The following is a 14,147-nucleotide window of genomic DNA, read 5'->3' on the forward strand; positions in this document are numbered from 1 at the left end:
GAAAAAACCGACACGGCAAGAGTGAGAAAGAGAGGGAAGAGGGAGAGGGAGATGAGAGAGAGAGAGATAGAGAGAGAGAGAGAGAGAGAGAGGGAGACGGCGACACGAGAGAATGAAAGATAGACAAGAGGAAAAGAGAGATGGAGAAAACAGAGAAAATGGAAGGGAGGCCGCCGGTCAAAATGGCAGGCGATGCCATGCAGGCGGAAAAAAACAAGTTCTAACGCGAGGGAGCAAGCGTGCGTCGCGCGAACGCGCCGGGAGGGGACGAGGGAGAGGATGAACGGTCGAAACGCGAATCGCCGAATTGCGTAGCGAGAGAGAGAGACTTTGCGTACTCACGCTTTTTCCGCTTATCCGGCCTCGCTCTGCGGCTCCGTCGCTGCCGTCCGGATCCGTGGAAATGTCGACGTGGGTCCTGTCAGGCGACGAGAGGATGTTACAGCTGAAGAACGTGGAACGACGATGGCACACACACGCGGGGTCACGCACTTCTCTCTCCGCTCCGCTACGCGCGCGCAACTCGTCTCGTCGTGTGTCCGCGACGGAAAAACAACACCCGGCGTCCTTTTCCGTCCTGGTCGCCCCCTCCTCGTCTAGCGCACGGGGGCGGCGTAAAGTCTGTCTCTCTTTCTCTCTCTGTCTGTCTCTCACTCTCTGTCCCTCTCGCTCGCTCTTGCGCTCTTTCTCTCTGCTACCGGGAGCGGCAAAACGAACGACAAAAAAAAAAGAAATCAAATCGGCACCGCACCAACAACGCGCGTTACGGTTTAGTGCTCCGCGCGTACTACGTACAGACGCGTATTGTTTTTTGGAGCAACCGTCAGGTGTTGTTACGAGAACGACGCGCGGCGCGGCACATACGAACGTGCCCGGAGTGTTTCACGCACGAGACTACTCTCTCGACGCGTGAGTGGGCGATGAGACGGTGACAACGGCAATGACGACGACGACGACGACGACGACGACGACGACGACGACGGCGACGACGACGACGACGACGACGGCGACGACGCCGACGGCGACGACGACGACGACGACGACGACGACGACGGCGACGACGACCAAAATGGCGTTTGCCGGACCGCCCGCGCGCGATCAGGTGGAAAATGCCGGAATGCCGCTACTAGGAAAGATCGACTGACTGTCGAGGTCCGCGGCCCTAAGTGGTTTGATGTTAAGAACGGGCGGAACGGGCTAGAACGAGAGAGAAGAGCGCAAGACGGAGGGAGAGGGAGCGAGCGAGACGGAGAAGGAAGACGACCGGAGAGGGAAGAGGAAGCGACTGCGGGAGCGACAGAGACGCCAGTACGACTGCCGCCGAGTGGGGGTCGACGATACTACGCGGCGGTGGGGTTAAGGGGGGATGCTATCCCCCACTACTTCGCTTCGTCCGCTCGCGCGCTCGGACGACTCCGACTGCCTTCGATTGCTCTCGACCGCAACAGGGCCGTCTAGTGTAGTTAGGCCTAACACGGCTGGGAATTTCCCCCGTTATTAAAATTAACGGCCTAAATGCGGATCTCGCGGAACTCTCGCTCCTCCGCGGCCCTCACTCTACCGTGCGGTGCCTCTCGTCATATGCACACATGCGCGCCCCTGTTTGCGATGCATACAGCGTGCACAGCCCGCGAGCGATACGACATCCTTACGTTTCTCTCTCTCTCTCTCTCTCTCTCTCTCTCTCTCTTTCTCTCTGGGACCGGTGCCGGTCGAGCCACTCGAGGAAATTGGCAAATCAAGAGCTTCAACGAACGCGACCGTGCGCGTCCCTCTACGCTTGTCTGAACGCGCTCTCTCGTCAACACAACATGGATTCGTTCTCGTCCAAGCGATATACCCTTCGTTTGCTCGGCTGCTCGCCCTAAGGCGTCCGTCGCCGCGGCCGTGGGTGGTTCGCGCGTCGCTTCTTCCCTCTCCGATTCTCCTGGTCTCTCCGCTCCTTCGGTCGGTGCGCTTTGCGCGCTCGTTCGCCCGTCTCGCGAGGAATTTCTAAAAATCAATATACGCGTGCGAGGAGGTGAGAGAGAGAGAGAGAGAGAGAGAGAGAGAGAGTGAGAGACGGGGAGGGGGAGGGGGAGAGAGAGAGAGAGAGAGAGAAAGGAGAAAGGGCTGAAAGGAAGGGGGAGCGAGGAAAAAAAAGGAAAAATATTCGATATCTCTCCCCGGCTTCTTCTCCCCTCTTTTTTTCCCCGATGCGACTACCAGCTTTTCTTTTGTTTTTTTTTATTTCTCTCTCCGCGAAGCGAATCGCGCGCAGTCGACAGCGAGCGTCGGCCTCTCTCTCTCTTTCTCTCTCTCTCTCTCTCTCTCTCTCTCTCTCTCTCTCTCGTTCTCTCTTCTTTTCTTTCTCGCGTAACCCGACGTCGTCACGAACGGACGTTAAAGAAAGAGAGAGAAGGAGAGGAAAAGTAGGGAGAGACCGATCGGTTTCAAGGAAGACTCGCCTCGGAGGAAGTCGGAGGAGATCGCGCGAGGAGGGCCCGGCGGAATCGCCGAGGAAGCGCGGGAGAGTTTATTTTCTCAGAAGCGCCGTGCACTTGGTATAGTCTCTGCCGCCCGAATAAATTCATTCAGAGGCGCGGGTCGAGATCCCGCTCCCGCTTTCGTCGCCTTCCCGTCCTCCCACGTCACACACGCACGACGCACACGCGGGCACCGGATGGCAATTAAACGGGTTAACGACATTTCGGCTTACATGTTTGGCTGAACAATGTAATCTACACCGCGGCTCGTTTAATCGAGACGAATGCGATGAAGTCGGGCGTTGAGAGCTCGTTTCTCACGAGAAAACCGCAACGTGAAAATCACCTCGCCCTCGCCATCGTGTCGAGTCGTGAGTCTACGAGACTCCAAGACGAGTACTCGCAATACTCGAGTACACGCCGCCGGTCTCTCTCTCTCTCTCTCTCTCTCTCTCTCGTTATACTTCGTTGGCCGAGAAACTCGCGATTATCGAGGATCGTCCGACCGAAAATTCCGTCCTGGAGAGTCCCGTCGCGATAAGCTTCGACGTTCCAATGTGGTTGCACGATTAATTTTAAGCAGACCTTGACGGCGATCTAATTTCGAGCTCGAGCGTCAGCCCGCGGAATATCGAAAACTGAGATTGGAAATTTCCGAGGTAACGCTGCGTGGCGGACGAATTCGGGGTCGCTGCTGTTTTAGTTACGAGCGTTCCGAATTCGTCCCCGAAACGTTCCCTCGTCGCGACCTTACAACCCGCTTACCGCGCGCGAGTATACAGCTCCTGCGATTCCGGAAATGGAAGCGCGCGAGTCTGCCGATCAAAGGCTGTCGGCGGCGCAACCGCGCGCCGCGGAGAGATATCGCGACCGGATTCTGTCGATTGTTCGATTCGCGCACGCTTTCACCTTTCTAACGCGGGGCTCGATGCTCTTTTTTAAAGGAACGCGCGTCGGCGCCGCTACGCGCGACAGCGATATTGCCAGCGATCCGCCACTTACGAGATCTTGGAGAAGGTCAAGAATCGCGAGGTTCTCGCCGAGATAACGCCGATTGCGTCGTTCGGCTCTTCGAGGGTCAACGAACAGATTTCGCTCTCGTCGTAACTCCATTATCGCGCCGAGCACGCAACGATAAGAAACGCTTCATTGCGACACGGGGATCTCAATTAGATCAAATCTCTCGAGGAGGATAATCGGCCGCTGAATTATCGGGCCGATTGAAATGTAACTCCCTATCGCGTCGGTGAATTGCGCGAGGCTGTTTTAATAAACTGTCACGAGGAACAAAAATATTCCGCTCTGTTCGAATTTCTTCTCCTTCCTTCCCCCCACCTCCCTCTCACTCTCTCTCTCTCTCTCTCTCTCTCTTCCTTCGTATTCGTATCTGTAACTATAATTACGACTTTCTCAAGATATATGACGTGGATTTAATAAAAGCTACGAATTCGCTCGATTCTCCCCGAGTCAAGAAGCGCGAGCGATTTTAGCAGTCGCATGTTTCCCCGGCCTTCTTCAAGAGGAAAAATGTTTCGTTTTCTTTCTCATGATGAAAACTGGTTTAACAGGATGATAAGGAAGGATGGCGGAGGAGGAGCAGGAGTGAAGCGCGTCAGGACAGCGCAGTATCCACGGATGGTAGTAGGAGCGGTTGATCGAGCGAGATGAAAGGGAGATCTTTTATCTCGCCTCATCGACGCGCTTGCCGAAATGTTTACCTTGTAAAGAATACCAGGACCAGAGGCCGCCGCTTGTCTTCCGGAAGTTCCGCCGAGCCGCGGGATTAAAGACAGCAGGAACTCGCGCGTTTCCACCCACGAATATTCCGTCCCCCGAAGGTCACGCCTTGTGAAGGACTGTTCCCAAGCAGGTAGAACGTCGCGCGAGCTTGCAAACCGGGATCCGCTTCGTTTATCGTTAAGCGATAATCCCGAGGGAGAGAGACGCAATGTCGGTGTAACTCAGACTTCGATGCTACAAGAAGGCGAAAACGATCGGTGCGTCTCGCGCGAGCGACACGGCGAGGAGCGCACCCTCGCGCGCGAACTGTAACATCGAAGAATCGGCTCGACGAAACGTGCCGAAAGTTTCACTTCCGCATCGCGAGAACCGTAAGGATACGTATGTCTCTCTGATCGATAAAATCGTTAGTAGATGGAAACACAGCGAGGTTGTGAGTTATGGCACCATCGCACTCTCCAGTCGTAAACTCACGTCGTTACGTGATTAAAAGTACGGCACTACTTTAGCAAAGAGCATATTCTAAGAGGAGGCTTTCATTTCGCAAGAGGGAGTGCCGATAATGAAGTACGTGCAGTTGGGAGCATAATATGGTAATTATAATGCATATATATATATATATGTATGTGTATATGTGTATATATATATATATATGTATATGTATATATATATATATATATATGTATGTATACACATCTCTCTCTCTCTCTCTCTCTCTCTCTCTCTCACACACAATACACAGCACCCTAACCACAAGTACTCGCCCCTGAGTCTGTATGAGTAATTGTCTGAGGGTCTATTTATCTTGATAAACTTAACGTGGCAACCAAGCTGGACAGTAAAATAGCCGAAGCGTTGGTTTCATGTGCGCTGCTAGGGACCGGGAGGATGAGAAAGAAATATGCACGTATATCGGCTGGACCAAATGTAACGTATCACAGCCGCAGAGTGTGACACAGCACCGCCCCAAAAAAAAAGAAAGAATCGGGGGCCGACACCAGAGTTCGAAGACCGACTGTGTGCCGCTGTGTTTGGGTATGTGTGTATGCGTGTGTGTGTGTGTGTGTGTGTGCGCCTGAGTGAGGGGTACGGCAGGGGTGGTAAAAGGGGGGGAATGATAATAGCGAATGCGGCTCATCAGCGTCCATAATCGCAACGAAAATCGCCCTCGGGCAATCGGCAACGTCGCGTTCCTCCGCGCGCGCGAAAAAGAAAAGAAAAAGACACGCGAGATCGATTTCCCGCGCCGCGAGAATTGTACGCGCCGGCAAGTCGAGTGGCGTTTTGCGCGCGCGAAAACGTACGACGAAAAAAGATATCAAAATAAAAAAAGAGAGAGAGAGAGAGAGAGAGAGAGGAGGGGGGAGAGGAAGAAAGGGAGAAACGAGGCGGAGAGAGAAAGAGAGAGAGAGAGGGGGGGGGAGAAAAAGAAACAGACGGGAGAACAAGAGATCGATTTTCTGTGCTGCACCAGCCAGCGTCGAGTTGCGTTCAGGAGCTCCCCGACGTTTCATGCTAAATATCACGGTAAATACCAGTCAATTTACCGGGATATTTTTTTATGAAACTGGCTCGCAGGGCAGGCAGGCGGAGGAAGTTCGAAACCGGAATAATTTCGCCGGGATCGTGCTCTTGCCGGTTGTAGAAAATGACCTTCGCGTCTCGCCACTCGACAAATAGAATGCGTGCACACTTCTCGCGACCGTGCGTGTTGGAAAGTCGAACTCGCCGAAATGATGATTTCCCGGGGCGCACTGTGCCGATACGAACCGACCGTCGCGCGAGATCGCATTTCGTCCGGTCACTTCGTTCGGTCGCCGATCTCCGAGGCACGCGCACGTTTGTTTATCACACTCGCGTGAAATGGCAGGGAGTCTCGAGGACCTGGAGCGGCATAACCTCGGAATCGTCGAGCGTAGGCGTGCGCGGAAAGCGATCTCTGCTCGCCGCGGTGAAACGCGACGATCGGCTCGCGGTGAACGTCAGCGAAAATCAAAACTCACCGGGATCACATCGTTTCGCGGATCCGCCGCCGAGGCGACAGCAATGTCAGATTTTTGCAGACTCGATCGCGGGAGATCGCCGATCGGCGACCGGTTAATCGCGCATTTGACACCTACTTGCAATTCTCGGATGCTGCTGCTGCTGCTCGAACAGAGTGCTGGGAGGACAGTGCTTGCGAGAGAGGCGAAAAACAAGTAATAGTAGTAGAAGAGGAAAAAGAAAAAGAAGAAGAAGAAGAAGAAGAAGAAGAAGAAATAGAGAAGAATCGGCGTTACCTGCACGCTGAACTCACCAGGGGCCCTGCCGCTCGTGAGGAATCGGCCTGTGGTCCCGACCGGAAGCGCCCGGAAGTCGCTCGGCACCGTGGAGAACGCTCAGCCAATCCCGCGCCACCTCCTTTAGCGAGCGGGGGCTTGGGATTGGCTGCTACCCAGCCTCAAGGCCGCTGATGCTTCTCCTTGCCCTTTCCAGCAGGCCCCGAGTGTTGTACTACATGGCCGTGCACGAGGCCCGGAGAACAGCTATCGGGGTGGCGACTCCGCGATTCCGCCGCTCTGGAAAAATGCTGGCGCTTCGATCGGACTGTCGCGGAGCGGCGGAATTGTCGGGTCTCTCTCTCTCTCTCTCTCTCTCTCTCTCTCTCGCACTATCCGATGAACGGAGCGGAGCGTGTCGCGGTCGTGTCTCCGTCGATCGGCACCGCCGGTGCCGCTGCGAGCGGACGTCTATCGCGCGCTCGTCACGGCACAGCACGAACATCCAACAACGGATACTCCTCGCGCGGTAATCCTGAACGTATCGGGCGAGTCTCTCTCTCTTTCTCTCTCTCTCTTTCTCGATGGCTGAATTTCGCACGTTGCGATGCCAGTTGATGTACGATCGTTACTTGTGGACAGACTAGCGGAGTCGAGGTACGTCCGTTGGATGTACGAGCTGTGGGATAAACGGCAATTCCGTAGCGGGATGGGAGGGGAAAGGGCTGTCGTTGTTGTAGAGGCGATCTTTTTTCCATGAGTCCTTACTGTCTAGCCGCGTGTCGACGGCGTCGACATACAATGCGCCGATAGAGAGGCCGCGGGAGGCGCATCTACCGATCGTGAGAGAATCTACAATGCCAGATTGGAGAGTGTAGGTTGGATTGTGAAAAAAAAAAAACCCTTACAATTTTGTCGCCACGCATCGAATCGGTATATATTGATGTGGTATAAGTCGGGCCAGATCGTTCCACCGTGTCGGCGGAGGTAGGAACTCTCGTTCGTGGCGTATAATTTTTGCAAAAGACGGTCGCTCAACAGTGCGCAAAATCGGATCTCTGCATCGATGCGTCGGATGCATCTGTAAGTGCGTGGCGCGAAGCGTGTTGTTGCGTAAGACGACGACGACGACGCTCCGGCCGGCATTGCTCGCGCGGCGGCGGGATCTCGAGTCGCTCCCGGTCGCTGCCGGTGCGCGTTTTCGACGCCGGCAGGAGGAGAGCAGCGCGAGCACGCGCCGCTGTGCGCGGGAAATAAAAGAGGAACGGGCGGCGCGCCGCAAATACGCAACTACGCCTTCGTCCAGGCCTTCGTGTTAATTGATCGGGTCAGCTGTTAAATTTAGCGTATGAAACGGTACAAGTATGTAACGCGGTATACACACGAGGTGTTCCACAGCGCGACACGCGCGCGCTTCCTCTCGCTCGAAGATTCCATCGTCGTCGTCGTCGTCGTCGTCGTCATCGTCGTCGATCGCGCGCGCGGTTCTTTTGCTGCAGCTTTACCGAAATCATCACTGATTAATATCAAGAGCAGCGGCCTTGCAATTTTACCGACAATCGTCTCGCCAACTCAAGCGACTCTAAGCAAGGAAGCGGGCGCGTGTTCGGGGGGGGGGACACCGCGTATAAGTGCATGTAACTAACGTACGGCAATCGGCCATGTGTGCGCACGAGTCACGGAACGTCGACGGCCGCCCTCTTCCAAACGAAAGGGCGAGATGGAGTGCCAGCTAGGCAAACAGCCAGCCAGCCAGCCAGGTCAGGCCGGGCCAGCGAGCAGGCTCCTGGATTTTCGTCCACGACGATGGGCAGGCACAGCGAAGCTCTCTCTCTCTCCCTCCTTACTTGGGCCGCGTGCGGGGGTGATTTTCGGGGAGGCAAAAATATTCCAACTTCCAACTGTTGCGCAAATGGCGAGGCGCAAACGCAGTTTCGAAGGCGTGGCAATCGACAAAGGGCCCGGAAGCGGCCGATAACGTGCCGTTTTCCATTCCCCCTCCTGTGTGTGTATATATATATATATATGTATGTGTGTGTGTGTGTGTGTGTGTATGTATCTATCTCTGTCTCACTCTCTCCTTTTCTCTCCCCCTTGATCTTTTTTCGCTGCCTCGTTACGCACCACCTGCGGAGTAGGATGTAGCCTGGCCGCAAAACAAACGGGTAAACGTGCCTTCGCTCTCCAGTCAGGAACGCGGGACTCACGAGCACGCGACGACGGGGTAGGAGGTGCAAGACGGAGGAGGCCGCGGCGTCGTCCAACGAGGGGCCTCTTCGGCACCGGCAAACGGCATGAGCGTCTGGAATTTGAGACAAAGTCGTCTTTATCACAGTTGCTATTGAAAGACGTCCCTCTCGCTTCATCGCTTCGTCGTTCACTCTCTTAGTCTCTCACTCTCTCTCTACTCCTTGTTTTCCAGCTTTCTCGCACATACACACACGCATACACAATCTATACGCTTCTCTCGACCATTCTTTTGCTCTCTTTCTCTTTCTCTCACTCGCACGCACACACACACACACTCTCTCTCTCTCTCTCTCTCTCTCTTACTCGCACTCTTTCTCTTTCTCTCTCTCTCTCTCTCTCTCGCTTACTATCGAGATTGCCCGACGCATTTTCCGTGACGCACCGCGCACGATAAAACGCCCGCCCGCCGCCGTTTCTCTTCCTTGGACTGCCGGACGATAAAAAGCCGCGCTAACCTAGAAAGCGCGCGCGACGCCCTGCCGTGAGGAAATCGACCTCCTCCTCCTCCTTCTCCTCATCGTCGTCTTCATCGTCGTCGTCGTCGTCGTCGTCGTCGTCGTTGTCGTCGTCCGTGGTGGCACGATGCACCGCGCGATCGATCCGTCGCGTGAATTTATTGCCTCTCTTTTCTCTCCCTCTTTCTCTATCCTTCTCTAGCTCCTTTCGCCAGCGACGAACGCGCACACGCACGCACGCACGTACGCACGCACGTACGCACGACGACGCACAGAGGAGACGAACGCTACGGCGGAATATGCGGTAGGTCGTTGAGGAAATCGCGAGATTTCGACGCGACAGCTGGCGAACGCTTCGCGAGAGGCGACCGCGATTGCAGCCGGGCGCGTTTCGTGCGTTGCGACTCTTCGTGCCGCGCGCCACTCGACGCGATACCACGGCGACGATGATGGTGGAGGTAGCGGTGGCGGTGGAAACAGCAGCAGCGGCGGCGGCGGCGGTAGCGGCGGTGGCGGTGGCGACTGACGATACCGACGTGAACGAACGAACGAACGAACGACGGAACGAACGAGCGAGCGAGCGAGCAAGCTAACGAATATAAACGAACAGGAAATATATAAGAGCTGACCTTGGTGCGCTGCACTTTGTCGTCGACAGCGACGGCAGCGACGGCGGCGGCGGCGGCGGTGGTCCAGGATCGCCACGAGACACGTACGACTCCCGACGGCCGGCGTGGCGCCGACGGAACGGAGAACGCGATTCTCTCTGCCATGGTAAGCGAGCGCGCCGACGGAACGGCGTCGGTCCTGTGCCTTTTGCTTTTTTTCCTTTTGCTCTTTCCCGACTCACTCGTTCGCTCGCTCACTCGCTCGCTCGCTATGACGCACGAGCTTATGGTCGCGATCGATAGATTTTCCGCAAAAGCGGCCCGACGGGCTGCTTCCATCATGAGCAAGGAGTAATCGCGATGATGGGAGAGAAAGAGAGAGAGAGAGAGAGAGAGAGGGGCCGGTTTAGATGGTGGATGGGATGAGGGACGCTCGATGGCAGACTTAATGTTCGCGTTCCTAACCTCAAAACGGCGCTTTTCAGGATGTCTCCGCGTTCTCTGAGGATAACTTCGACGTGAAGGAATGGATCAACCGGACGTTCAAGTCCGCCGAGGCGCAGGAGAATAAGGACGTAAGTCGTCGGGCACCAGCCGCCTCCGCCGACCTCCGCTTTCCCCTCGCTCGAGTTGACGAGCGCTTTTCGTATTTTCACGTCGCGACGTCCGACCGCCAAACTGACGGCTCGCACTGCACGCGGGGCGGTCAATGACACCGGCCGTGTTTTTTTAAAAACAACTTTTTCTTTTTCCACGCTGACGTAGGCACATGCTATCGGTCGCAACGGAGAGCAACGCTCTGCCACTGCCGCGCGTCTTCACGTTCGAAAATTTGAGGCATTACCGACGGACAATTAATAGGCCTGGTTCGTTTTGTCTGCACTGTTGAACTGGTGCGACAAGTTAAAGTGAGAAAACCTACGTTTGTCTCACTTTAAGTTAATGCACCAGTTCAACAGTGCAGACAAAACGAACGGAGGCCTAATGCGCATTGCCTGTGGCGATACACACGCGTATCTTTCCGTACATATGTTTTTCGAATAAAGTATTATGCAGATATGAATCTTTGCTGATTATCAGCCGCGAATTTATGAAAATGTGATGCATCGCTAATAATAGCCGGGGTATTTCCTTTTGAATGTCAGCGATATGAGTTGAGTTTGCTCCGCAGGCTTTTGTCTCATCATTGGTGATGAAGCTGCAGCTGTATGTGCAACAAGTTAATGGTGCCTTGGAGGAAACCAGTCAATCGGTACTTTCCAGTTTGCCGAGGATCTTGAGAGACACTCAACTCTTACAGCAGGAAACACTAGCACTGAGAGAGAAAATGGTTGCTGTCAAACAAGAGATCGCCAAGGTCTGTGCATTTGGATTGTTTGATCAGATGTGCCGTTCCGTAATCGTGCGTTTACCAATAACGTTAAACACTCGTTGAGAACACAGGTGGAGAAGGACACTGCTTCTTCCATGGCAATGCTGGAGAAAATTGACAGAATAAAAACAGAATTACAAACTGCCAAACAAGGATTGCACGAGGCTGACAATTGGACGGTGCTGGCGAATGACGTGGAGGAGGTATGTGAGCATTTCGTGATTTCAATCTGTACAACTCGGTGAAACTTAATTCTCTCTCTCTCTCTCTCTCTCTCTCTCTCTCTCTCTCTCTCTCTCTCTCTCTCTCTCTCTCTCTCTCTCTCTTTCTTACTTTGATGAGCCAGGTGTTTGAGTCAGGAGATATAGAAGCTATCTCTAACAAATTGTTCAGCATGCAAAAGTCTCTAGCCATGCTCGCTAATGTGGTCGATTACGAGGACAAAAAGCTGCAACTGGAAGGCTTGAAAAATCGCCTCGAGGCAATGGCCAGTCCGCGATTAGTCCAAGCGTTTACCGCTGCCAATTTAGGTAAAACCTTGTAAAGTACAAGTGAATTTCGATCGTCTTGTGCAGGATGTACGGTCTAATGCAGCTGTCGTATTGTATTTAGAGCAATCCAAAATTTACGTGGACATTTTTAGCAAGATGGAACGTCTGCCTCAGCTCCTCAAATATTATCACAATTGTCTGAAGGTCTCCTTGGGGCAAGAATGGAGACGCACCATCGAGTTAGCTCAGGACGAGAACGTTACGTACTGGTTGCACACGTATTACGATAAACTGTTATCCTCCTGGCACGAGCAAGTATGCCTTCCCTTCCCGATGAAAAAATATTAATATCGCTACCTGCGAAAGTTTCTCATGCCCGTTGCCGTGTTGAAGGTGAAATGGTGCCACCAAGTGTTTCCCAATACTTCGATACACATCCTCATCGAGGTCTACGCTGACCTTTTGAGAAGCCTAGATCCTGGCATTCCAGAGTGTATAGAGGCGGTGCTGAAGCAACATTCCAACGCGGTGCAGTTGTCCGTATTGTTAGAGCTGAAACAGATGACGAGACATTTTGCTGTGAATCTGAACGGTGCTATCGAAACGTCGCTTCGCGGTAAATTGCAGAATGAGAAATTGCTGCCGCTGGCGCAGGCCGTATACGCGCCTTATGTCCCTTATGTCGCCAAGTACAGTACGTTCGAGACCGCGCAGCTGGAACAGCAACTCCAGTTTTTGGATCGTTCGCATGACGACCTGAGTGATACTATCAATTCCCTTTCACTTAGCATTTCGCGGGTCATGGGTTACGCCAACGAAGCCAACAAACGGTGTAAGCTTTTCACCGAAGGTTGCGGATATTCCGGTTTATTGCACTCGTTAAACGTATGTCTTCATCAAGATTCCTCTTTTCGTAAACGATAAAAAAGCGCGATAAAAAAGATAAATATCCATTCTATCTTTTCTTACGTCTCGTAGATTTATTTCAACAAATATCTAGAAAAATATCAGCAAGGCCTGAGGCTGCTCGAACGGAGAAAGGTGAAACACGAGGATTGGAATTTGTTTCAGATGTGTCTCACATTAATGCAAACCATAGGTGACTCCATTGCTCGACTGCTCAAACGAAATACCTCGCAAGCATTCGTTTGATTAATTTTATTGCGTGTTTCTCTGCGCAGGTGATCTCTTACATCAAGTGCAGCAATTTGAGAAATCGCTGGTGATCGACATCACGGAGGCTAACAATAAATTACAGAGTACAAATGGCAGTGTTTTCTGTCACTATAAGAAGTTGCTGCTAAACGCGTCTGGGTGTGCCGATCTGGAAACTTTAATCGCGTCTTTCCAAAGAGGTACGTTTAATGGTAACGTGACGATACCTGTTAATGGGATATCACACAGTTCTTACGATATAAAATACGATATAAATCAAATATAAATTATCGATCACTTTCGTTACAGAGGACAAGACGATCCTCGATTCGATCATCAGATCGATCCAAAAGCTCTGCTCGGATTTGCACCACACTACGTATGAAGTGATCTTCGCCCCGATATTTTCTCAGCTGTTGTTGGTGCAGAAGGCGCCAGCCTGGTCGTTGGAGACCAACAAGATGTCCAACCTGAGTTCGGACCTGCCCGATTACAGCTTCGCTCCGCAGGAATACATTACGCAAGTCGGGCAATATCTAATGACGTTGCCACAGCACTTGGAGCCGTTTTTACTCAGGGACAATCCGAGTCTGACGCAAGCGCTGAAAGCGGCAGATCCTCAATACGCCCAAGGATCAACGGAATCGGGATTCACCGGTATCCTTTTGGACATCGTTGCTCGAGGAACGTGCCAAATGTTTCAAGATCAAACTCTGAGTATCTGTCAATTGAACTCTATTGCATGCAAGCAGCTTGCAACAGATATCGGTGAGTTTCTCGCATCTTGACTTTGCAAACTATTACGAGCGAAAACTATATACATCTTGTGTATCTTACAGATTACCTCGGCAATGTACTGGAAGAGCTTGGCCTGAGTTTATCGGAGAATCTGCAACATATGTCAATATTATTGAGATTGTCATCCGAAGATTATCAGAACGGCAGTTCTGGGTGCAATGCCCGTATTGTGGCTGCTGTCAGGCAAATGCGTAATATTACGTCTTCCGGTTGACATCAAATGCACTCAACAGGGACAGGGTCGCAACGTCGGAATATTTGGTCGATATATTTTCTATCAAGCAGCTATTGCTCACAGTGTTTGCCCAATTATTCTCGTAATTTAAAATCACATTGTGACTATAAATTATATTAATTGAAGACCAAATCCCAATTACTTTGTTGCTAAATCTTCATCTTATTGAGAATACATTATATTATTTGAAAGTAAAAGTTTATATTATCTGTTATTGAAGGCATTGCATTATTTTGCAACAACCCTGCCCTACGAGTATTTCGATTCTGTGTTCGACCGGCGATGTTGCATCATTGCATCGGTCTGTTACAATTTTTGCA

At 52.5% G+C, this 14,147-nt stretch overlaps 2 protein-coding genes across 6 annotated transcripts in view; one reads left to right on the top strand and one right to left on the bottom strand.

The window, feature by feature from the left end:
- Positions 1–9,245, bottom strand: part of LOC105191929 (uncharacterized) — a 107,144-nt gene extending 97,899 nt beyond the window's left edge. The window contains exons 1-5 of one of the 5 annotated variants that reach the window (XM_025305767.1): positions 9,061–9,245; positions 8,588–8,765; positions 8,114–8,464; positions 6,502–6,763; positions 343–1,992 (exon numbers count right to left, since the gene is read on the bottom strand). The gene's annotated coding sequence lies outside the window, so the exon portion shown is untranslated. Of the gene's footprint in view, positions 1–342; positions 1,993–4,183; positions 4,507–6,501; positions 6,764–8,113; positions 8,465–8,587; positions 8,766–9,060 lie in introns of those variants that run through there. The other 4 variants (XM_025305768.1, XM_025305769.1, XM_025305770.1 and 1 more) reach the window with 4 other exon arrangements.
- Positions 9,246–9,714: 469 nt separating this feature from the next.
- Cog7 (conserved oligomeric Golgi complex subunit 7) lies at positions 9,715–14,046 on the top strand. Its single transcript, XM_011155712.3, has 11 exons — positions 9,715–9,942; positions 10,262–10,351; positions 10,948–11,133; positions 11,220–11,351; positions 11,495–11,678; positions 11,761–11,954; positions 12,033–12,524; positions 12,618–12,738; positions 12,821–12,994; positions 13,104–13,562; positions 13,634–14,046. The coding sequence occupies exons 1-11, from the start codon at positions 9,940–9,942 to the stop codon at positions 13,804–13,806; spliced, it is 2,208 nt and encodes a 735-aa protein (XP_011154014.1). The 5' UTR covers positions 9,715–9,939; the 3' UTR covers positions 13,807–14,046.
- Positions 14,047–14,147: the final 101 nt, after the last annotated feature.

The sequence above is a fragment of the Harpegnathos saltator genome, unplaced genomic scaffold (assembly GCF_003227715.2).
Source record: "Harpegnathos saltator strain DR-91 unplaced genomic scaffold, Hsal_v8.6 scaffold71, whole genome shotgun sequence".
In the NCBI taxonomy this organism is placed as follows: domain Eukaryota; kingdom Metazoa; phylum Arthropoda; class Insecta; order Hymenoptera; family Formicidae; genus Harpegnathos; species Harpegnathos saltator.

Bases quoted from the DNA above. Each gene is read 5' to 3' on its own strand.
- Cog7 (XM_011155712.3), top strand. The intron at 11,955-12,032 runs GTATGCCTTCCC...GCCGTGTTGAAG, and splicing joins TATCCTCCTGGCACGAGCAA to GTGAAATGGTGCCACCAAGT. The intron at 12,995-13,103 runs GTACGTTTAATG...CTTTCGTTACAG, and splicing joins AATCGCGTCTTTCCAAAGAG to AGGACAAGACGATCCTCGAT.